Source organism: Mesoplodon mirus (genome assembly GCF_964341445.2).
Source record: "Mesoplodon mirus genome assembly, chromosome: 11".
Lineage (NCBI taxonomy): Eukaryota > Metazoa > Chordata > Mammalia > Artiodactyla > Ziphiidae > Mesoplodon > Mesoplodon mirus.
Window position 1 is genome coordinate 19,500,616 of NC_138987.1, and position 20,389 is coordinate 19,521,004.

Here is a 20,389-nt window from a genome sequence, read left to right on the forward strand (position 1 = left end):
AGTAGATAAACAGAACAAAGATAAAGCTAACAACAAATTTCTAATGTGACACATAAGTGAGAAGACACAAGAGCAACATCTTTAAAGTATGAGGGGAAAAAACTGTCAATCTAGAATTCAATACTCAGCAGAAATACCTTTAAACACCTTTTTTTTTTTTTTTTTTTGGCGGTATGCGGGCCTCTCACTGTTGTGGCCTCTCCCGTTGCGAAGCACAGGCTCCGGACACGCAGGCTCAGCGTCCATGGCTCACGGGCCCAGCCGCTCCGCGGCGTGTGGGATCCTCCCGGACCAGGGCATGAACCCATGTACCCTGCATTGGCAGGAGTACTCTCAACCACTGCGCCACCAGGGAAGCCCTAAACACCATTTCTTACATATACATATAAAAGCTGAAAAAATTCTCACCAGTATTTCTGCACTATAAGAAATGTTAAAGTCCATAAGATGGAAGGAAAATGATACTGATGGAAAAATGTATCTACACAAAGGAAAAAACAACACTGCAATTGGTAACTACACAGGAGTCTTGTGATCAATGAGGTCTCTGATAAAGAAAAAAAATCTATGGTTAGAGATGCTTATCTCATAAGAAACTTATTAACAACAAGCACACACATAAAAAAAATCTATCTTCCTCCCCTCTCCCTCTCTCTCAAAGCTGACATACACCAAAGACATAGAATTAGAGGGTTAACTCAATGTCATATTAGGAGGAAATTATGCTGTGTCTTAGATTTCTAATGGAATACAGCCACTACTTGTCTGAAAAGAAACTTAAAAGAATGCTTGTCATACAACCGTCTATGTGTCATTACCTATACTAAATCTATAAAAAATCTTCAATACTCCAACATTTGTCATATTAATAATACAAAACAATATTAACGCATACATGTGGAATCTAGAAAAATGGTATAGATGAACCTATTTGCAGGGCAGGAAAAGAAACACAGATGTAGAGAACAGACGTGTGGACACAGTGGGGGAAGGGCCGTGTAGGATGTATTGGGAGATAAGGTTTGACATAAATACACTACCATGTGTAAAACATGTGTAAAACAGATAGCTAGTGGGAACCTGCTGTATAGCACAGGGAGCTCGGCCTGGTGCTCTGTGTGACCTAGATGGGTGGGATGGCACAGGGAGGTACAAGAGGGAGGGGATATATGTATACATATAGTTGACTCAGTACATTGTACAACAGAAACTAACATAACATTGTAAAGCAATTATACTCCAATAAAAAAAATAATACAAAACAGACCAGTATTTTTCAAAGAATATTTTGATTTAAGGGGGTAAATATTGCTGTGCTAGAGATTCTTAAAAGATTAATGACAAACTGAGTAGTAAATTTTGCTCTGAGCTTCCTAGCAGCCAAATAAAATGGTAAACATACTGGTTTACACAGTTTTCATTACTTGACACAAAGAAAGCATATAAATGTTTGGTAAAGTAATTTTTTTTAATTTTTATCAGAAACATATAAAATGACTCCCATATTTTTAAAAAAGGTTTTGCTAGCATGTTACATAACAACAATGTAATAGCTAACTTGTTCTAACCACTTACAACATCAAAGCACCATACTAATAATTTCTAATCATTGATTCATTGCAACTTTACAATCATCCTATGAGCTAGGCACTATTATTATCCCCATTCACTACAACTACACAAGCAATGCAGAAATATTCTTTAATGAATGTCTTTTATGTTGTTTTTCTACGAAGCCAAAGAGATATTAAATTCTAAATCAGAAAAGGCATTTTGCAGGTAGACAATACATGTGTATTTTTAAAATAATCATCTTTCACAAAACCTTCATTGAAGTATTTCTTGCTGATTTTACTTTGCTGAATTTACTTAACTCACAATTTGTACAAATTGCAAACACCCACTGAAGCAAATAGCTAAACTGCTTCAATACGTGTATTTATGTATAAACGCTTCTTTCAGTTATTTCTGCCAGGTAAATATCACATAGAAATCAGATATGTTTATCTTGAAAAACAGAAACTTTACCAGATAAATTTTATTTATCGACAAACATTTGGGAAGTTATCACATGAAGAAATATCCAGAGTTATTTTGTGTAGGTCCAAGGAACACTGCAATAACCAACAGGGGGGCTACAGGGAGGATGATTTCCTTTCAGTATGACAGAGAAAATGCTTAACATACTCCAATCCATACATGGAAGTGTATCACTTTACAAGTTCACTAGGTTCTCTAACACTGAAAGCACTGAAGCACAGAATGAAGAGCTCTGTGTCGTAAGAGTTCCAAACAGGAATTCTGCTTTGCAATTTATTGCCTCACAGTTCTGGAGGCCAGAAGTCCAAAATCAAGGTGTCAGCTAAGTGTTCCCTCTGAAAACTGTAGGAAGAACCCTTCCTTGCCCTGTCCTAGCTTGTCTTGATGTGCTGGCAACCCATGGCATTCCCTGGCAGCTGCAACACTTCAATCTCTGCTTCTGTCATCATAGGACGTTCTCTCTGCTCCACCATCACCCATGTGTTTCTGTCTCTATGTCTTTCTCTTCTTATTATTAAGGACATCAGTCATATTAGATTAAGGGCCTGTCATACTTCAGTATGACCTTATCTTAACCTAAGTCATTTCATCTGCAAAACCCTATTTCCAAATAAGGTCACATTCTCAGGTACTGGGAGTCAGAACTTCAACTTATCTTTTCGGGGACACAATTCAACTCATGACAGGTATGAAAGAGAACTAGATGATTATCAACTCTAAGATGCTAAGGCTCTAGATAGTTTATGAGACAACAAGTGCAACATTATACTGTATATGAATAGAACAATTCCAACTCACTCATATATTCTACTTATTCATGTCATTCATTTAACAAATACTTGCTAGGCACCATCCTGAGCACTGGAGACACACTAAAAAAAAGTTCCTGCCCTCATGGAGTCTGTATTCCAACAGAATAAAAACTGCCATCATTTATGGGTAGCTACTATGTGCCAGACACCGTCCTGAAAATATACAGGTTATAATCTCATTAGTCCTTACAGCAACCCCTGTTAGATAAAAACCTTTATGCCCTTTGTCACGTGAGAAAACTAAGGAATAGAAACATAACTATTTGTTGGAGGTCATCACCTTCCTGGTGAAATGACCCTTTTTTTTTGGTTATAAAAATGTTCTTTTTATCTTTAATGATACTCTTTGTCTTTAAGTCTATTTTATCTGATATTAATATAGCCACTCTAGTCTTCTTAGGCTATTTTGCATGTGCTTGTTACAAATAAGCGTGTCTACATGTTACTCTCAAGAAAGTGATTACATCTTCAATGCCTGAAAAGAATACTTTGAATACCTTGGGTTTAGTGCTCACAGACTGCATTCATATAGGCCTCAATTTTTGCAAAACAAATTAATCCACCAATTCTAAAGGTTTAAATTATATTTCCCTCTTCAACTCACATTTCTGAGGTTTTTATTTGTTTAAATGTCCTAAATATGTATACCTAGGAATGAAACAGTAAACATGGTGGAGGCTCCAACCCAAGCTTAAGTGGTGGTGTTTCCAACAATGGAAGATTTCGAGATGATACTGAACGACAAACTCCTTTAACACTGCTGTCAAAAGAATACATGAATTGGATGATATGCCACACTGGATGACTTGAAAGATGGCTTTTCACTCTATCAACCCATTAAGGCATTAATAATGCCTTATTGTAACAAGCACTAGATCAGTACTTAAAAAAATCCAATAAACCTTTATTTTTAAAAATATTTTTAAATTGTGAATTTTTATCAATACAAACTGGCCTTTCCTCCAATTATTCTGAAGAGTGAGATATTATTTAAATCAGAACAGGAAATATAATACAAATTTACCTAAAATAACAGTTTTGTGGCTAAACCCTACAGGGTAGCTAACATTCTAGAGTATATGAAAGAAGATTAAGTTATACCACCCAGAGATACAACAAAATATTCATTAAGAATATAGAGAGAATTTACCAAATTTACCAAAATTATTTATTTCCACTAAATATCTGACTACTTTTATACTAATTTGAATATATTTTCTTACCTGCAGCTTCATTTCTTCTAAGTCTTTAGTTTTCTCTACTAATTCCCCTCGTAGCTCTTCAAGCAGCAGCTGAAATTTTTCCTGGTGAGTTTGCTTTTCATGTAATAGGCGCTTGAGCTCATTTTGTGACTTTATGTACTCATCCTGCAACCTAATTTTTTAAAAAGAAGAATTTAAGTGTATCCTTTGCTTTCTAATCGCATTACTTTATGTGAAGTCAACCAACACTACAGAGCAAGATCAATACCATATATTCATTAAACTTACAAATATAATGCTTTACAGTTTCATTTCTTATTAACACTGTAATTTCTGAATGCAATTTTACTTTGAAGGGAAAAAAAACATATTTAGCCACCTAGATACATTTAATTTTGTATGTCTTGCTACTTTCAAAACAAGACTTTTATAAATTTATAATCCACTTGATTTAAAGAAAATTTACTTGTATTTAAAAAGTTTTAAATGTATACTGTATACTGCAAAATAACAAAATTATACTGTATATTCCAGAGCAAACATTCAGACAAAATAAAAATTTTTAATCAAGCCTCTCACTTCCAAATTTAAGTAATTTATTTACCTTGTGTGTTCAGCTTTCAGAGTCTGATAATTAGTTTTATGATGTTCACATCGTAACCGTTCATCAATTAACATTTTTTGGAACTCTGATTGAGAACTTGTCAGCCCACTGTCTCCACCAGGAGGAAAAATGGTGGGAAAAGTGTCCATATTGGTAAGTGAGCTGACAACCATGTAAAAGCAAGTCTTGCTTTCTTATTGTCTTAGTTTTCTTTTCAAGAGTATTTTTCACTTTCTTCGTGCTAAGACAGAATCTCAGGAGGCCAAATTATACCTGAAGAGAGAAATACACTTAATTAGTGATCAGTGAACTCCTTCAGTATTATATACCTTTTATCACTTCTTATTATTCACCTTATCATTTCTATAACAAACCCAATTTTCAGATTTTTCAGTTGTTCATAAAATTCAAGAATAAAGTTGAATCATACCTTAAATTTTCTTTACTTCCATGCAGTTTCTGTGCCCATCAAGGTCATATCTTCAAGTATTAGCCTAACTCGATGTAACGACTCTTCCAGTGTATGTAGTCCCAGATTCACAAATCACCAATGTTTCCTGAAATTACTGAGGTAAACTTCAAGAGTGGATTCTAGTACGAAATCCATACTCCGAAACCAGGGGAAAAGCTATTTGGAACTTGATAAGTGGCTGGGGAGAATCACAGTCTTCACAAAGATGACCTTCAGCATGTAATTATGTCTGTGATTAATGCTACAAAGGATCTTTTACTTGACACAAGGTGACTGCACTCAGGCTGCAGATTCAGAGAAGAAATCAGTCAACATATAAATATTGATCATCTATGTATTATGCACTGTGCTAAGAACAGGAAAGTCAATCACCTCAGCTATCCCCAAAGCACCAATCCAGGATTATGAAAGTAACCAAATGTTTGCTGTATCTAGAAGTAAAAAATGATGACACAGTGTTCTTACTGTAAATAATTAAAAACAAAAATTTTAATCAAAACAATTCTGTCCCTTTTAACTTCATTCATCTTTCTCAAAACTATTATATATATATTTTCCTAACAGTACCTCCCTTAGTCATGGGTGATTATGAATTACCTTTTCTTACTACAAGAGACCATCTTTAGCCTACACAACCTAACCATTAAATTACTGAGTCTTGCTTGAACTACATCATTTCTGATAAATTAATGTGATGTCTACATATTACACAAGAAGACTTTTAAACTAAAATTGAGGTTGCTTTGGTTTCCTGCTTTATCTATTTTAACAGAGGGGTAAAAGTCCTTCAAGGACACTTTACTCCTTATTCTTCGGTTAAAAGTGCACAAGGATTCAATATTTGCAAATGCAAAGTGCGCTGTTTGTAGCAGCTGCCACAACATTATCCTGTCAAGAATATACATTTGTCATGGAATTAATAAACTGGATCATAAAAGTGGCATGTAATTTTTTTTTAATTTATTTATTTTCCGCTGTGTTGGGTCTTCGTTGCTGCGCGCAGGCTTTCTCTAGTTGCAGCGAGTGGGGGCTACTCTTCGTTGCGGTGCATGGGCTTTTCATTGCAGTGTCTTCTCTTGTTGTGGAGCACAGGCTCTAGGCGCATGGGCTTCAGCAGTTGCAGCATGCGGGCTCAGTAGTTGTGGCTCGTGGGCTCTATAGCACAGGCTCTGTAGTTATGGCGCATGGGCTTAGTTGCTCCACAGCATGTGGGATCTTCCCGGACCAGGGCTCGAACCCGTGTCCCCTGCATTGGCAGACGGATTCTTAACCACTGCACCACCAGGGAAGCCCTGGCATGTAATTTTGATTCTGCTCTTTGATGCAAATTAATTTTTAAGAGACAGAAACATACAATAAACATATCTAATACTTTCTAATAATATCACCAAAAGGCATTATGAGGTTTTAATTAGCTAAAAGCTTACACTACATTAGAAAAATCAAAAGCTACCCTTTAGTCCTACTACTAGTGAAAGAAAGATTTCCAAGATAAAATGAATATTTTTTTCCTTTGTATTCCAGTTAACTTGACAGTAAAGTAAACATTCTCACTGACCCCTACCCTAAAATGAGAGTTAAGTCCTCACAGACATAAAATTTACAAAGCCCTGAAAGTTTCTGAAAAATAAAATTAAAATGATTTATCTCCTTCCCTCTTGGCACTGAAATATTCACTAGACATACTTTCCAGGACTTCACTAATTTCAGAATATCCCTTTCTCAATCACCACCACCATTACCTCATCTCCAATTCTAGTTTCTATGCAAACATACGTGTACTGCCCTCTTGTATTTTCCCAAACCAGGAGGATTTCTCCTGTTCCAAGTTGATGTTTGCAATTTCATTACTTTTTAATATGTTAGTTTTTTGAATAATAAAGCTAGAATATACCAACACACATCACCAGTAGGTACACCCAAACACATGATATACTTTCCCCTCATACCACAAAAAAATACGTTAATTTGCGTGCGTACACACACACACACACACACACACACACACACACACCCTTATGGTAAGCTTTCTGCAAAGTTATCTGTATCAAAATGATAAATCTGCTTATCCTCTGGCCCAATCCTAGGAATTTATTCTATGACAATAGCTGGATGAGTACCCAAATGTAATTACTATATAAGAATTTTCTTTGTGACTTTTTTTAATTAAAAAAATGAAAAAATCAGAAATAAGCTAAACTTCTATAAATAAAGGTTTATCTATACTATGCATTAAAAAGGACAAGTTAGATCTGTCCCCACAGCATGGTGAAGAGTATAAGTGACAGATACACACACACTATGTTTACATACACATAAAAAGAGTCAAATAGTGGTACACCAAGCAGCGAATAGTGGTAACTTCTGGGGAAATAATAATGGGAGGACTCCCTGACAGGAAAACTTGCACCTTGCACTTTCAACATTTTACTGTTAAATTTTCTTTTTAACAACTACAAACTGTTTTTCAGATAATGAACAATTCTATCACTCTATTCAAATTATCTTAAACCAAATTCATTACCCTTGCTTTCAATCTGCCTTCAATATCCTTACTTTCCAGCTTCTGATATTCATACCAGTATTATGCTACCATTCATCCACACTTACAACCTCAAAGTCTTCTCTGCTTTCTCTCTCAACTTCCCATGTATGAACAAATACACTTTCTTTAAAATGCATTCCATTCTCTCCATTCCTACTTAACCACAAAAAGTCAAGCTTGTATCATCTCATAACTAGACTATTAGACCTTTTTATTATCCCTGCTTCCAATATTTTCTCTCTCTAGTCTACCCTCCAAACACTGCCAGATCAATAGTCAGAAACTGTTATTTGATTTCTCATTCTCACTCAAAGGCTCCCATATATGAGACAAAATCAAAACACCCCAGTCTTGCAAAGCACTACACAATCAGCCCCAATCTACCTTGTCTAATCTCATTTCCCACCATCTGCCAAGAATATTCTACTCCAGCTAGCCCTTGAATAAATATGCACATCACACCTTTGTTCACGCAGATTTTGTCTTAGTTTGTGAACCCTATACTAATGAAAATGGACTCTAGTATGCACGATAATCATTAACTGTTCTCTATTTCTGTGATGATTGAATATAAATAGGTTTAAACACAGTAGTTAGATACTGGAAAGAAATCCTTGACTCAAAGTTATGAGCCCCTGGGTTGCATTTGCCAATAGCCTTTTTCAGAATTTTCTCCTCTAGGAATAGTTAAGAATCACAGAAAACTATCTGCCAATTTGTGTGAATCTAACCAAGGTCAGAATGAATTTTTTACCTGTTTTCAAGTACTCTGCACATATAACATATCCAGTTCTCTAATTCAGTAGTAATCAACTTATCAATAATAATCTTGAAAAATATAGTATGGTGACTACCATATCCAAATAGATATCTAGTGTCAGAGATAGAAAGGCTTCATAAAACAATTATTTCTCTGACCTTCAAAAGTGGTCCATCATTCTATATTCAAGGTTACAAAGAAAGAACTTCTATTTTTTATACTAATTATATAAGGACGTTTTTAGCTAAAAATGGAAAACCCCAACTCAGTTACCATATAATCTATCTCTTATACCAAGAAATCTGAAGACAATCTTCTATTACCATTAATAGAGGATTAAGTAATTTGGATCAAGCCTCCCGCTAAGGACAGCAAGAAAAGCTGGATACATACTTTTTTTAAATTGGCTTGAAGACACTGAAAAATAAAAGAATAATTATTTACTGAGATGGGAACGGGGGAAGATATGGATGCAGAAAGATGAGACTGGCACTTGGAACCACCCTTCCCCTAGAGGCATCTGCCAATTCCAGAGAGGTAGCTGGGAGACTGAATGCCCTGGGACAGTCTTTAAGTTCAAAGAAAGATATATTAGATCAGCAAGGAGTGGAGAAGCCCTGGTGAACACCCTTCATTTTGGATAGAGACTTCAAAGGCTGCCTCTTAGGAATAAGGGTAATTCAGAAGAAAGATATTAGACTAGACCTCAAATTGCTCTAAAAAATAAATATGTGACACATACACACATGTAAAAGTCCATGGGAAGATAAGGTAACATGAATTAAAGCCACAGAAACAACAGACGATAGGCAGACAAACAAGGTCTCACTACTAAAGAGTTATCAGAAAATGGCTCTAAAAGAATTTTTAAAATTCTAATTGTGTACAAAACAATAGAAAAGAAGGTTGAGAAATTTGGGAAAGGATTAGAAACCATAAAAAGAAACCAATGGAAACTCTAACTTGAAAAATATGATAACCAAAATTAAGAGCTCAATTGAGTGGGTAAAACAGCCCAGATTAGACATAGTTTAGGAAGTAATTGGAAGACAGCTTAAAAGAATATGTGCAAGAAAAAGTAGAAAGAGAAACAAGGATGGAAAATATAGAAAAGAAGGAAAGAAATACAGAGAATAAAGTTAAAATGTCACTTTAACAGACATGAAATTGGAGTCCCAGAAAGAAAGGAGAGAACAGAGCAGAAGCAATACCTCAAAAACAAACAAACAAACAAACCAGTTTGACATCATCCCCAAACTGAGGAAAGGTATCAATTCTCAGATATAAAAAGTCCTACAGGGACTTCCCTGGTGGTCCAGTGGCTAAGACTCCACGCTCCCAATGCAGGGGGGCAGTATAAATCCCTAGTCAGGGAACTAGATCCTACATGCCACAACTAAGAGTTCACATGCTGCAACTAAAGGTCCCGCATGCCGCAACTAAAAAAAAATATCGTGTATGTTGCAACTAAAGATCCTACGTGCCTCAACTAAGACCCGACACTGCCAAATGAATAAATACCAAAAAAGAAAGTCCTACAATCCCCAAGCACATAAATAAAAAGAAATCCACACTTATGCACATCACATTAAGACAGCTAAAAACCAAAAATAAAGGGAAGATCTTAAAATCAGGCAGAAAGAGACAAAGTGCCTGTAAATAAGAGCAACAAAAAGACAGAAGTGACTTCAACAGTGAAGGCCAGAACACAATGTACAGTGCTGAAAGAAAACAACTGCCAAACTAACATTCGATAAATACAGCAATACTACAACTTTGAAGAATGATAGTAAAACAAAGAAAATTTTCAAAGAAACAAAATAAACTCATCCCTAAAGATGTACACTAAAGAAACAGTCAAGGACTTTTCATACACAATGAAAATTCTTAGATGTGAACTTGACAATGCAGAAAGGAAGATTAAAGGAAACCATAAATATATGTATAATTTGAATTGGATATTAATTGCATAAAATATCTATAATAGCTTGTGGGATTTTGACATATACTGACTTAAAATACATGACATAAATGGTATATAAGACAATAAAGGTAGAATTACAAGTGCAATAGAGTCCTTGCACTGTATAGTAGAAGGGTAAAAGTATCAATTAACATTCTATTTTGATAAGTCAACAATACATACTGTAAAGGAAATGGGTTGGCAAACTACACTCCATGGGCCAAAGTTGGCCTGTAGCCCTTTTTGTATGGCCCCAAGCTAAAAACATTACCTCCTTTTTTAAGAGTTAAAATAAAAAGAATGAAAATAGATGTAAAAATCCTCAACAAAATATTAGCAAATCAAATACAGCATGTTTAAAAAGAAGTATACACCATGACCAAGGAGGATTTATTTCAGGCATGCAAGGTGGGTTCAATATTCAAAAAAATCAATTACTATACTCCATTATATCAACAGGCTAACGCAGAAAAATCACATGATCATATCAATAGATGCAGAAAAAGCATCTGACAGAATCCAACATGTATTCATGATAAAAACTCTCAACAAATACGTACGGTATAGAGGGATACTTCCTCAATTCGATAAAGAACATCTACAAAAAATCTACAGCTAACAGCATACTTAATGGTAAGAAAAATAGCTTTCCCAGTAAGAACAAGAACAAGCAAGGCTGTCCCTTCTCACCACTCCTTTTCAAAACTGGATGGCACTCAGCTAACACAGTAAGAAAAGTAAAAGGCATACAAAAAGAAAAGAAATAAAACTATCTTTGTTTGCAGATCACATGATCATCCACAAAGGAAAGCCAAAAGAGTCAATTAAAAAAACAATTCCCCTAGGGGCTTACATGGTCGCACAGTGGTTAAGAATCCGCCTGCCAATGCAGGGGACACAAATTCGAGCCCTGGTCCAGGAAGATCCCACATGCCACGGAGCAACTAAGCCCATGCGCCACAACTACTGAGCCTGCGCTCTAGAGCCCACATGACAGAACTACTGAAGCCCACACGCCTAGAAGCTGTGCTCTGTAACAAGAGAAGCCACCGCAATGAGAAGCCCATGCACCGCAACAAAGAGTAGCCCCCACTCACTGCAACTAGAGAAAGCCCAGGTGCAGCAACAAAGACCCAAAGCAGCCAAAAATAAATAAATAAAATAAATAAATATTTTTTTTTAAAAAGGCAATCCCCCAAACTAATAAGCAATTACAGCACAATTGCAGGACAGAAGATTAATATACAAAGGTCACTTTCTTCCAACAGCAATAAACAAATGAAATTTGAAACTTAAAACAATACCATTTACATTAAAAAAAAACCCCAAAATGAAACAGGTATAAATCTAACAAGATGTGTATAAGATTTACATGAGGAAAATGATAAAACTTTGATAAAAGAAGTCAAAGAATTAAATAAACAATAAATTATTTTAAACATCTTTATTGGAATACAACTATTTTACATTGTTGTGTTAGTATCTGCTGTGTAACAAGTGAATCAGCTATATGTGTACATATATCCCCATATCCCCTCCCTCTTGCATCTCCCTCGAACCCTCCCTATCCCACCCCTCTAGGTGGTCACAAAGCACTGAGCTGATCTCCCTGTTTTGTGCGGCTGCTTTGCACTAGCTATCTATTTTACATTTGGTAGTGTATATATGTCCATGCCACTCTCTCACTTTGTCCCAGCTTACCCTTCCCCCTCCCCATGTCCTCAAGTCCATTCTCTACATCTGTGTCTTTATTCCTGTCCTGCCCGTAGGTTCTTCAGAACCATTTTCTTTTTTTAGATTCCATATATATGTGTTAGCATACGGTATTTGTTTTTCTCTTTCTGACTTACTTCACTCTGTATGACAGACTCTAGGTCCATCCACCTCACTACAAATAACTCAATTTCATTTCTTTTTATGGCTGAGTAATATTCCATTGTATATATGTGCCACATCTCCTTTAACCATTCATCTGTCGATGGACACTTAGATTGCTTGCATGTCCTGGCTACTGTAAACACAGCTGCAATGAACACTGTGATACATGACTCATTTTGAATTATGGTTTTCAAAGGGTATATGTGCAGTAGTGGGATTGCTGGCTCGTACGGAACTTCTATTTTTAGTTTTTTGAGGAACCTCCGTACTGTTCTCGATAGTGGCTGCATCAACTTATATTCCCATCAAGAGTGCAAGAGGGTTCCCTTTTCTCCACACCCTCTCCAGCATTTACTGTTTGTAGATTTTTTGATGATGGCCATTCTGACTGGTGTGTGGTGATACCTCAATGTAGTTTTGATTTGCATTTTGCTAACGATTAGTGATGTTGAGCAACCTTTCATGTGTTTGTTGGCAATCTTTATATCTTCTTTAGAGAAATGTCTATTTAGGTGTTCTGCCCATTTTTGGATTGGGTTGTTTGTTTTATTGATACTGAGCTGCATGAGCTGCTTGTATATTTTGGAGATTAATCCTTTGTCTGTTGATTCATTTGCAAATATTTTCTCCCATTCGGAGGGCTGTCTTTCTGTCTTGTTCATGGTTTCCTTTGCTGTGCGAAAGCATTTAAGTTTCATTAGGTTCCATTTGTTTATTTTTGTTTTTATTTCCATTTCTCTAGAAGGTGGGTCAAAAAAAGCTTGCTGTGATTTATGTCACAGAGTGTTCTGCCTATGTTTTCCTCTAAGAGTTTTATACTGTCTGGCCTTATATTTAGGTCTCTAATCCATTTTGAGTTTATTTTTGTGTATGGTGTTAGGGAGGGTTCTAATTTCATTCTTTTACATGTAGTTGTCCAGTTTTCCCAGCACCACTTATTGAAGAGGCTGCCTTTTCTCCACTGTATATTCTTGCCTCCTTTGTCACAGGTTAGTTGACCATAGGTGCGTGGGTTTACCTCTGGGCTTTCTATTCTGTTCCATTGATCTATCTTTCTGTTTTTGTGCCAGTACCATACTGTCTTGATTACTGTAGCTTTGTAGTATAGTCTGAAGACAGGGAGCCTGATTCCTCCAGCTCCATTTTTCTTTCTCAAGATTGCTTTGGCTATTCGGGGTCTTCTGTGTTTCCATACAAATTGTGAAACTTTTGGTTCTACTTCTCTGAAAAATGCCATTGGTAGTTTGATAGGGATTGCACTGAATCTGTAGATTGCTTTGGGTAATATAGTCATTTTCACAATATTGATTCTTCTGATCCAAGAACATGGTATATCACACCATCTGTTTGTATCACCTTTAATTTCTTTCATCAGTGTCTTATAGTTTTCTGCATACAGATCTCTTGTCTCCTTAGGTAGGTTTATTCCTAGGTATTTTATTCTTTTTGTTACAATGGTAAATGGGAGTGTTTCCTTCATTTCTATTTCAGATTTTTCATCATTAGTGTATAGGAATGCAAGGGATTTCTGTCCATTAATTTTATATCCTGCAACTTTACCAAATTCATTGATTAGCTCTAGTAGTTTTCTGGTAGCATCTTCAGGATTCTCTGTATATAACATCATGTCATCTGCAAACAATGACAGTTTTACTTCTTTTCCGATTTGGATTCCATTTATTTGTTTTCTGTCTGTGACTGCTGTGGCTAAAACTTCCAAAACTATGTTGAATAATGGTGGTGAGAGTGGGCAACCTTGTCTTGTTCCTGATCTTCGTGGAAATGGTTTCAGTTTTTCACCACTGAGAATGCTGGCTGTGGGTTTGTTGTATATGGCCTTTATTATGTTGAGGTAAGTTCCCTCATGCCTACTTTCTGGAGGGTTTTTATCATAAATTGGTGTTGAATTTTGTTGGAAGCTTTTTCTGCATCTATTGAGATGATCATATGGTTTTTATCCTTTAATTTGTTAATATGGTGTATCACATTGATTGATTTGCATATACTGAAGAATCCTTGCATTCCTGGGATAAACCCCACTTGATTATGGTGTATGACCCTTTTAATGTGCTGCTGGATTCTGTTTGCTAGTATTTTGTTGAGGAGCTTTGAATTTACGTTTATCAGTGATATTGGCCAGTACTCTTCTTTTTTGTGACATCTTTGCCTGGTTTTGGTATCAGGCTGATGGTAGCCTCATAGAATGAGTTTGGGAGTGTTTCTCCCTCTACTATATTTTGGAAGAGTTTGAGAAGGATAGGTATTAGCTCTTCTCTAAATGTTTGATAGAATTCGCCTGTGAAGCCATCTGGTCCTGGGCTTCTGTTTGTTGGAAGACTTTTCATCAGAGTTTCAATTTCAGTGCTTGTGACTGGTCTGTTTATATTTCCTATTTCTTCCTGGTTCAGTCTTGGAAGGCTGTGTTTTTCTAAGAATTTGTCCATTTCTTCCAGGTTGTCCATTTTATTGGCATATAGTTGCCTGTAGTAGTCTCTCACGATCCTTTATATTTCTGCAGTGTCAGTTGTTACTTCTCCTTTTTCATTTCTAATTCTGTTGATCTGAGTCTTCTCCCTTCTTTTTTTGATGAATCTGGCTAATGGTTTATCAATATTGTTTATCTTCTCAAAGAACCAGCTTTTAGTTTTATTGATCTTTGCTATCGTTTCCTTCATTTCTTTTTCATTTATTTCTGATCTGATCTTTAAGATGATTTCTTTCCTTCTGCTAACTTTGGGGGTTTTTTTTGTTCTTCTTTCTCTAATTGCTTTGGGTATAAGGTTAGGTTGTTTATTTGAGATTTTTCTTGTTTCTTGAGGTAGGATTGTATTGCTATAAACTTCCCTCTTAGAACTGCTTTTGCTGCTTCCCATAGGTTTTGGGCCATTGTGTTTTCATTGTCATTTGTTTCCAGGTATTTTCTGATTTCCTCTTTGATTTCTTCAGTGATCTCTTGGTTATTTAGTAGCATATTGTTTAGCCTCCGTGTGTTTGTATTTTTTACAGTTTTTTTCCCTGTAATTGACATCTTGTCTCACAGCACTGTGGTCGGAAAAGATACTTGATACAATTTCGATTTTCTTAAATTTACCAAGGCTTGACTTGTGACCCAAGATATGATCTATCCTGGAGGATGTTCCATGAGCACTTAAGAAAATGTATTCTGTTGTTTTTACATGGAATGTCCTATAAATATCAGTTAAGTCCATCTTGTTCAATGTCTCATTTAAAGCTTGTGTTTCCTTATTTATTTTCATTTTGGTTGATCTGTCCATTGGTGAAAGTGGAGTGTTAAAGTCCTATACTATGACTGTGTTACTGTCAATTTCCCCTTTTAGGGCTGTTAGCATTTGCCTTATGTATTAAGGTGCTCCTGTGTTGGGTGCATAAATATTTACAATTGTTAGATCTTCTTCTTGGATTGATCCCTTGATCATTATGTAATGTCCTTCTTTGTCTCTTGTAATAGTCTTCATTTAAAGTCCATTTTGTCTGATATGAGAATTGCTACTCCAGCTTTCTTCTGATTTCCATTTGCATGGAATATCTTTTTCCATCCCCTCAGTTTCAGTCTATATGTGTCCCTAGGTCTGAAGTGGATCTCTTGTAGACGGCATAAATACGGGTCTTGTTTTTGTATCCATTCAGCCAGTCTATGTCTTTTGATGGGAGCGCTTCATCCGTTTACATTTAAGGTAATTATCGATATGTATGTTCCTATTACCATTTTCTTAATTGTTTTGGGTTTGTTATTGTAGGTCTTTTCCTTCTATTGTGTTTCCTGCCTAGAGAAGTTCCTTTAGCACTTGTTGTAAAGCTGGTTTGGTGGTGCTGAATTCTCTTAGTTTTTGCTTGTCTGTTAAGGTTTTAATTTCTCCATCGAATCTGAATAAGATCCTTGCTGGGTGGAGTAATCTTGGTTGTAGGTTTTTCCCTTTCATCACTTTAAATATGTCCTGCCACTCCCTTCTGGCTTGCAGAGCTTCTGCTGCAAGATCAGCTGTTAACCTTATGGGATTCCCTTGCATGTTATTTGTTGCTTTTCCCTTGCTGCTTTTAATATTTTTTCATGGTATTTAATTTTTGATAGTTTAATTAATATGTGTCTTGGCATGTTTCTCCTTGGATTTGTCCTGTATGGGACTCTCTGTGCTTCCTGGACTTGATTGACTATTTTCTTTCCCATATTAGGGAAGTTTTCAAGTATAATCTCTTCAAATATTTTCTCAGTCCCTTTCTTTTTCTCTTCTTCTTCTGGAACCCCTATAATTCAAATGTTGGTGCATTTAATATTGTCCCAGAGGTCTCTGAGACTGTCCTCAATTCTCTTCATTCTTTTTTCTTTATTCTGCTCTGCAGTAATCATTTCCACTATTTTATCTTCCAGATCACTTATCTGTTCTTCTGCCTCAGTTATTCTGCTATTGATTCCTTCTAGAGAATTTTTAATTTCATTTATTGTGTTGTTCACCATTGTTTGTTTGCTCTTTAATTCTTCTAGGTCCTTGTTAAACATTTCTTGTATTTTCTCCAATCTACTTCCAAGATTTTGGATCGTCTTTACTATCATTACTTTGAATTCTTTTTCAGGTAGACTGCCTATTTCCTCTTCATTTGTTTGGTCTCGTGGGTTTTTACCTTGCTCCTTCATCTGCTGGGTATTTCTCTGTCTTCTCATTTTGCTTTACTTACTGTGTTTGGGGTCTCCTTTTTGCAGGCTGCAGGTTCGTAGTTCCCGCTGCTTTTGGTGTCTGCCTCCAGTGGGTAAGGTTGGTTCAGTGGGTTGTGTAGGCTTCCTGGTGGAGGGGACTGGTGCCTGTGTTCTGGTGGATGAGGCTGGATCTTGTCTTTCTGGTGGGCAGGACCAAGTCCGGTGGTATGTTTTGGGGTGTCTGTGAACTTAGTATGATTTTAGGCAGGCTCTCTGCTAATGGGTGGGGCTGTATTCCTGTCTTGCTAGTTGTTTGGCATGGGGTGTCCAGCACTGGAGCTTTCTGGTCACTGTGTGGAGCTGGGTCTTAGCACTGAGACAGGGATCTCTGGGAGAGCTTTCGCTGACTGGTATTACGTGGGGCCGGGAGATCTCTGGTGGTCCAGTGTACTGAACTCGGCTCTCCCACCTCTGAGGCTCAGGCCTGACACCCAGCCGCAGCACCAAGACCCTGTCAGCCGCACGGCTCATATAAGTGGAATCATACTATATTTGTCTTTCTGTTACTGGCTTATCCCATTTAGCACAATGTCCTCAAGGTTCATCCATGTTGTAGCATACGTCAGAATTGCCTTCCTCAGGAGTCTCCTCAACAGTCCACTTGGCCAGCGTGTTCCTCTCCCCGGCCTCACAGAAGTAACCTTTGTTCTCTGTGTTCCTTTCACTCTTTGGCCTTACCGTAATAGAGACTTTTCACACCTTAACTATTTTTTTTTTTTTTTTTGCTCTGGGTATCCCTCACAGCATGTGCTCTTTGCCAGTGGTTACCAATTTCCTTTACAGTTCCCATGCTAGGCCCTGAGGAGCCTCCTTCCTCCCATCTCCGGGCAAAGGGCGGGCAACAATAAAATGTTTATATTCATGGATAGGAAGACTAAATATGGCCAAGATGTCAGTTCTTCCCAACTTGATAGATGAATTCTATACCATCCCAACAAGTTACCATGTGGATATCAACAAACTGATTCTAAAATTTATATGGAAAGGCAAAAGATCCAGAATAGCCAACATAATATTAAAGAAGAACAAAGTTAGAGAACTGACACTACCCAACTTCAAGACTTACTATGTAAGCAACAATAATCAAGACAATATGGGCCTCCCTGGTGGCGCAGTGGTTGAGAGTCCGCCTGCCGATGCAGGGGATACGGGTTCGTGCCCCGGTCTGGGAGGATCCCATATGCCGCGGAGCGGCTGGGCCCGTGAGCCATGGCCGCTGGGCCTGCGCATCCGGAGCCTGTGCTCCGCAACGGGAGAGGCCACAACAGTGAGAGGCCCGCATACCGCAAAAAAAAAAAAAAAAAGACAATATGATATCAGCAAAGGATAGGCAAATGGATCAATGGAGAAGAACAGAGACTCCAGAAACAGAATAAATTATAGTCAACTGATCTTTGACAAAAGAGCTCATGCAAAAATAACACAAGTAAAACGTGGATCTAGGCACAGACCTTACACCCTTCACATAATTAGCTCAAATGGACTATACACCTCATTGTAAAATGCAAAACTATCAAATTCTGAGAACATAGGAGAGAATCTACATGACCTTAAGTATGGCAACGACTTTTTAGATACAACGTCATAGGCAAGATTCATGAAAAAAAATTGACAAGTTAGACTTCATTAAAATTAAAAACTTCTACTCTACAAAAGACACTGTCAAGAGAATAAGAAGAGAAGCCACAGACTGGGAGTAAATATTTGCGAAAGATATATCCGATAAAGGACTGTTATCCAAAATATACAAAGAACTCAAACTCAACAATAAGAAAACAACTGGATTAAAAAATGGGCTAAACATCTCACCAAAGAAGATATACAATGGCAAATAAGCACATGAAAAGATACTGGACATCACACGTCATCAGTGAATTGCAAATTAAAGCAACAATGAGATACCACGGGCTTCCCTGGTGGCTGAGAGTTCATCTGCCGATGCAGGGGACACAGGTTCATGCCCCGGTCGGGGAAGATCCCACATGCCATGGAGTGGCTGGGCCCGTGAGCCATGGCTGCTGAGCCTGTGCTCCGCAACGGGAGAGTCCACAACAGTGAGAGACCCGCGTACCGCAAAAAAAAAAAAAAAACACAAAACAATGAGGTACCACCACACACCTATTAGAATGAACTAAACCCAAACATTGACAACACCAAATGCTAGTGAGGATGTGGAGCAACAGAAACTCTAATTCATTATTCTTACCATACAATCCAGCAACTGCACTCCTTGGTATTTACCCAAATGAGTTGAAAACTTACATCCAACAAAAACTGGCACACATATGTTTATAGCAGCTTTATTCATAATTATCAAACCTTGAAAGCAACCAAGGTGTCCTTCAGTAAGTGAATGGATAAACTGTGGTATATCCAGACAATGGAATATTATCCAGCCTTAAAAAGAAATGAGCTATCAAGCCATGAAAAGATATGGAAGAATCTTAAATGCATGTTACTAAGTGAAAGAAGCCCATCTAAAAAAGGATACATATTGTAGGATTCCCTATATTCTGGAAATGACCAAACTATGGAGACATTAAAAAGATCACTGGTTGCCAAGGGTTAGGGGAAAAAAAGGGATGAATAGGCAGAGCAGAAAGGATTTTTAAAGCAGTGAAACTATTCTGTCTGATACTATAATTACAGAATACGTGCCAATATACATTTGTTAAAACCCACAAAATGTACAAGACCAAGAGTGAACTGTAATGTAAACTGTGGACTATGGGTAATAATGACAGGTCAATGTACCACTCAGCTGTGGGATGTTAATAGTGCAGGAGGCTGTGCATGCAGGGGCAAGTAGTGGGTACATAGGAACCCTCTGTACTTTCTGCTTGATTCTGATATAAGTCTAAAACAGCTCTATAAAAGGAATGAAGGAAGGGAGGGAGGGAGGAAAAAATACATAACAGAAACCATGCATGGCCTGAAGAGCCTAAAATATTGGCTATCTGACTCTTCATAATAAATGCTTGTAAACCTTTCTCTAGGATAACCATTAAAGAATGCTAAAAGGGTAGAAAAATTAAAATTACTCAAATACTCTAAAAAAGGGTATCTCAACATAGAAGAGAAGTTTGGAAGGAAAAACGTAACTCAACTATATGACTTTTTTATAAGACAATTGTAAAACATAAGGGCACAGAAAGGTTGAGATAAAAAGAAGAGAAGATAATACAAACATCAATCAAAAGAGATGGTGAGGGCCTCCCTGGTGGCGCAGTGGTTGAGAGTCCGCCTGCCGATGCAGGGGATACGGGTTCGTGCCCCGGTCTGGGAGGATCCCATATGCCGCGGAGCGGCTGGGCCCGTGAGCCATGGCCGCTGGGCCTGCGCATCCGGAGCCTGTGCTCCGCAACGGGAGAGGCCACAACAGTGAGAGGCCCGCATACCGCA

The 20,389-nt window shown here is 37.3% G+C and overlaps 1 protein-coding gene across 6 annotated transcripts in view; it reads right to left on the reverse strand.

The window, feature by feature from the left end:
- CEP83 (centrosomal protein 83) overlaps positions 1-20,389 on the reverse strand; it is a 146,275-nt gene that overhangs the window by 70,770 nt on the left and 55,116 nt on the right. For 4 of the 6 annotated variants that reach the window (XR_014295240.1, XM_082634806.1, XM_082634808.1 and 1 more), the window contains exons 2-4: positions 5,089-5,414; positions 4,659-4,931; positions 4,076-4,226 (exon numbers count right to left, since the gene is read on the reverse strand). Coding sequence is in view for 5 of the 6 variants with exons in the window: in XM_082634806.1 (XP_082490932.1) it covers positions 4,076-4,226; positions 4,659-4,831 (324 nt within the window). In the remaining variant the exon portion in view is untranslated. Of the gene's footprint in view, positions 1-4,075; positions 4,227-4,658; positions 4,932-5,088; positions 5,415-5,502; positions 5,562-20,389 lie in introns of all 6 variants that reach the window. The other 2 variants (XM_082634807.1, XM_082634809.1) reach the window with 2 other exon arrangements.